The 3678-nt window shown below is 37.1% G+C and overlaps 1 protein-coding gene across 1 annotated transcript; it reads left to right on the top strand.

Annotated features, from left to right (window-relative positions):
• The first annotated feature begins 2610 nt into the window (after positions 1–2610).
• LOC110694353 lies at positions 2611–2979 on the top strand. Its single transcript, XM_021871526.1, has one exon. The coding sequence runs from the start codon at positions 2611–2613 to the stop codon at positions 2977–2979; it is 369 nt and encodes a 122-aa protein (XP_021727218.1).
• The last annotated feature ends 699 nt before the right edge of the window (positions 2980–3678 follow it).

Raw genomic sequence — 3678 nt, 5'->3', positions numbered from 1 at the left:
GGAGGAAGTAGTAATGTATTTCCAAAAATTAAAGTGTACAAAATTAATTTGAGACAAGTAAAAAATAACAAAGGCAAAATTGGCCTCAACACCTTGAATTATAGTTTGGATGCCAATAAGTCTTCTAGTATAATAAGGCGGGCTTACACTAATTTTAATGTAAGACGGTCAATTTGAGGGTAACTTTAACATTTTTTATGGTAATGTTAATCCCCTTAAGGGTAACTTTTAATTTGTAATGAGATTAATTGTATTTTAATCTGTAATACTTTCTAATATAATGGATACATGATATAATGGCTAATGTGATTAAGCTAATTTATTATACGTGTTTTTTTAACAAGGGTAAAACTTATATGTTAGGAAAATGGTAACTTTTGTGGTATATAAGGGTAAATTTAAATACTTTTAGGGTAATTTTAACTTGTTTTGCAATAGCTTAATGAAAAGTTCGCCTTAATCAGAAATATGTGTTTGGATGCGCCCAACATCCCAGACTTTGACTAGTAGCTAGCACACCACTTGATAGCTTTACTTCAAAAAAATTAAAAAGTAAAAAAAATACTAGTAATTTAAAAAAAAAAAAAAAAAAGCTTCATAGCTAAGAGTATAAATGTACAATGATCTAGTAAAGCATTTTGGCCAGCTATTAGGGTTAGCTTTCTTGTATATATATTAATGACGAGAATAAATGTATACAAATGATGGGTGAATTACTAAACATCATCCATTAGAGCATCCACATTGGTGGAAAAATAGGCTTCTTATTTGCCAAAAAATAATAATGGGGACCTTCCCACCAATGTTACTCCTTTCCCATTTAATAAATATTTTTGGGAGGTTAATTTGATGGGAACCCTTCCAAAAATTCAGATGGGCCCAATTTGCACACTTGGACACCAAAACACTTGGTGGGGGTATAAAAAGTAGGAGAGAGAAAAGGTGGTGAGATATGAAAAAATAGGAGAGAGAAAGTAAATGGGGAGGTTAATGAATGTAGGTATGGAATTGTAAAATGGGAAGGGTATGTGATGAAGTTAGTGGAAAGTAATGTGGACTAATGAGATGAGTAAAGAGAAATTATGGGGAGCCCTATGAATGTTGATGCTCTTAGAAAAAGTTTCTTCTTCTTTAAGTTCTTTAATTATCCCCGCAAAATCACCTCCTAAAAACACATCATTGTCATTTATACTAATTATTTACAGCCATGAGCTCATGAGTAAACTGTTGTTAATATTTTATCTGTCTCTAAATATTTTTTTCGATTTTGATGGTGATTTCCTCAAACATGTCAATTATTAAGAGAGGAAATATTAAATCTAATTTATTTGTGAGCCCAGTGTCTTTGAATAAGGGAAATAAATTTCATAAATTATTGGTTATTTTTCTTAAACAGGTTGATTCGTGTTAGTTTCATGTTGGAATTCTCAACATTAACCTGATTTGTTTAATTAAACATGTCATATCGTGTATGTTGACTCGTTTATAAAACATATCGTAAACTTTTAACAGTAATCTAATTTTTTTGTGTTTGATTTATATCGTGTTGTGTCAACTTTCACCCCTCTAAAATAAACGTCTAAACCTATACAATACGATTATACGAGTAGTTATTAGGTTGATTTAGGCATTTAGTTATGCAAGGACTTGCATTTGAGCTACATGTGGAAGGTCCGCGTACTTGGGTCCCACTTTACAAACTTTCGGAACCCATTTCTTTCTAAAAGGTCGGTCGACTCGTTTCTACACATAGTTATTACGATTGATAATAATTTCTCGACGATTTGGTGAAATGTCTTACTCTTACAGTCTTATCTTATCCCATGATTATGTGTTCGTTATTTCATTTGATTTTTTAATTTATTTTTTTATGTTGTTTGTGTTCGTAATAAAGATAGGTATAGGTTATGTCGTGTTAACATGTCTCATACTCAGGCCTTCATTAAAAAATATTCATACATGTTCTGAACCACGAGTGTCGCGTCGTTCCAGCAAAACCTTTAATAAATAAGTAAATCTCCTGTGTTGAGCCGGGTCGAGCCATTTTCATGTAATGTTGGCCCATTTTATATCCATCTCTAGCTCGTAATAATGCACGAAGTTTCAATGAAGACTCTTTATAAGATCTTTTTTATATTTTGTATAGAAGGATATAGTTTTGTGTATATTCTGTAAATATCTTATGAGATTTTCTAACATGATTAGGACTTATTGTTGTAACCCTATATATATGAATCAATGGAATACATTCTAATCGGAGGAGTTTACATTGTCTAACATGGTATCACAGCCTAGGTTTTGATCCAACCTAGTTTCCGCAATTTAAATTTTTTTCCGCTTTTTTTTTTCTTTAAATTTCTAGCCCTAGCTTAAGCCGCCACCCCTTACTCACCGTCCCTACCACCTAGCCGGCCACCATGACCAAGGTTGGTGTTACCTCGTCTTCTTCCGATTTTCACCCTGCTTTCGGGGTGAATAACATAAAAAAACGCCATCCCTCTTATTCTTGATCGTGAGAAGGTACAATATTCGAATTGGGTTGAGTTGTTCGAATGTCATGCTCATGCATTCAACGTTCTTGATCATATAGATTCGAAAACAAAAAGACCGATGGGTTTATCTGATGATATGTGGAAAAGACTTGATTTGGTAGTAAAAAATTGGACCTACGACACTGTCTCTACCGATTTGCTCGAAACTATCCTTTGCAAAGGGGATACAGCTCAACAAAACTGGAATAAACTCCAGGAAATTTTACAGGATAACAAATTTCATTGGGCGGTTTATCTTGAAAATCAGTTCAATTCCTTGCATTTATCTCACTTCCCAGATATTTCTTCTTATTGTCGGCAATTTAAGAATTTGAAGGATCAATCGGCCAATGTTGATCAACCGGTGTCGGAACAAAAATTGGTAATTCGTTTAGTCTCGGGACTTACTAATACTGATTTTGATACAGTGGCTGTGATGATACAATAGGCGGAACCCTTGCCTTCCTTTGAGACCACGAGATCTCGTTTGTTACTTGAGGAATCTCGATGAGCCAACGACACTAATGCTGCTGCTTCTACGTTTGTGGCATATTCAGACACCTCGGCTTCACAAAGCACCACTACACCACAACAACAGCAGCCTCAGCAATTTGGACGTGGGGTGGCACTAGGGGCCGTGGCCACAGAAAAGGTCGAGGTAGAGGCCGTGGATGACCATCAAACCAGCAGCAACAATTACCACAACATCAACAAAGCGCCCCGCACTGGGGACAACAGCAACATGGGCCCTTGCAATGGCTAGCAGCCCCTCAGTGGGGTCAGCCATCGTACCCGTACCCGCAGCAACAAGGTGCAGCACTACGACCAGCCTATGCATCCCCGCAATAGGCCCGCGCGCCAGCAACCTACTAAGCCGCACCAAACCCTCCTAGGCCTCCATATTAGCAGCAGCCCTATGTGCCACAAGGGTCGGAGTATGGTGCAGGGACGACTCTAACAGAGCTCGAGAACGGTTTTATAGCGATGGGTTTCCAGAACTATGACCCATCTTGGTACATAGATTCCAGTGTGATTAGGGTTAAAAATACCCTAGCCACGTAGACTAATCAGAAGGTGACACGTGTCAACCTAGGAATTGTCCCAATGGAACCAATCAGCGGCTGACACGTGGTATCCCCCCATCATT

This window comes from Chenopodium quinoa, unplaced genomic scaffold, assembly GCF_001683475.1.
Source record: "Chenopodium quinoa cultivar QQ74 unplaced genomic scaffold, ASM168347v1, whole genome shotgun sequence".
Classification (NCBI taxonomy): domain Eukaryota; kingdom Viridiplantae; phylum Streptophyta; class Magnoliopsida; order Caryophyllales; family Amaranthaceae; genus Chenopodium; species Chenopodium quinoa.
Note: the sequence above shows the minus strand (reverse complement) of the source record. Positions and strands in the feature narration are given on the sequence as shown.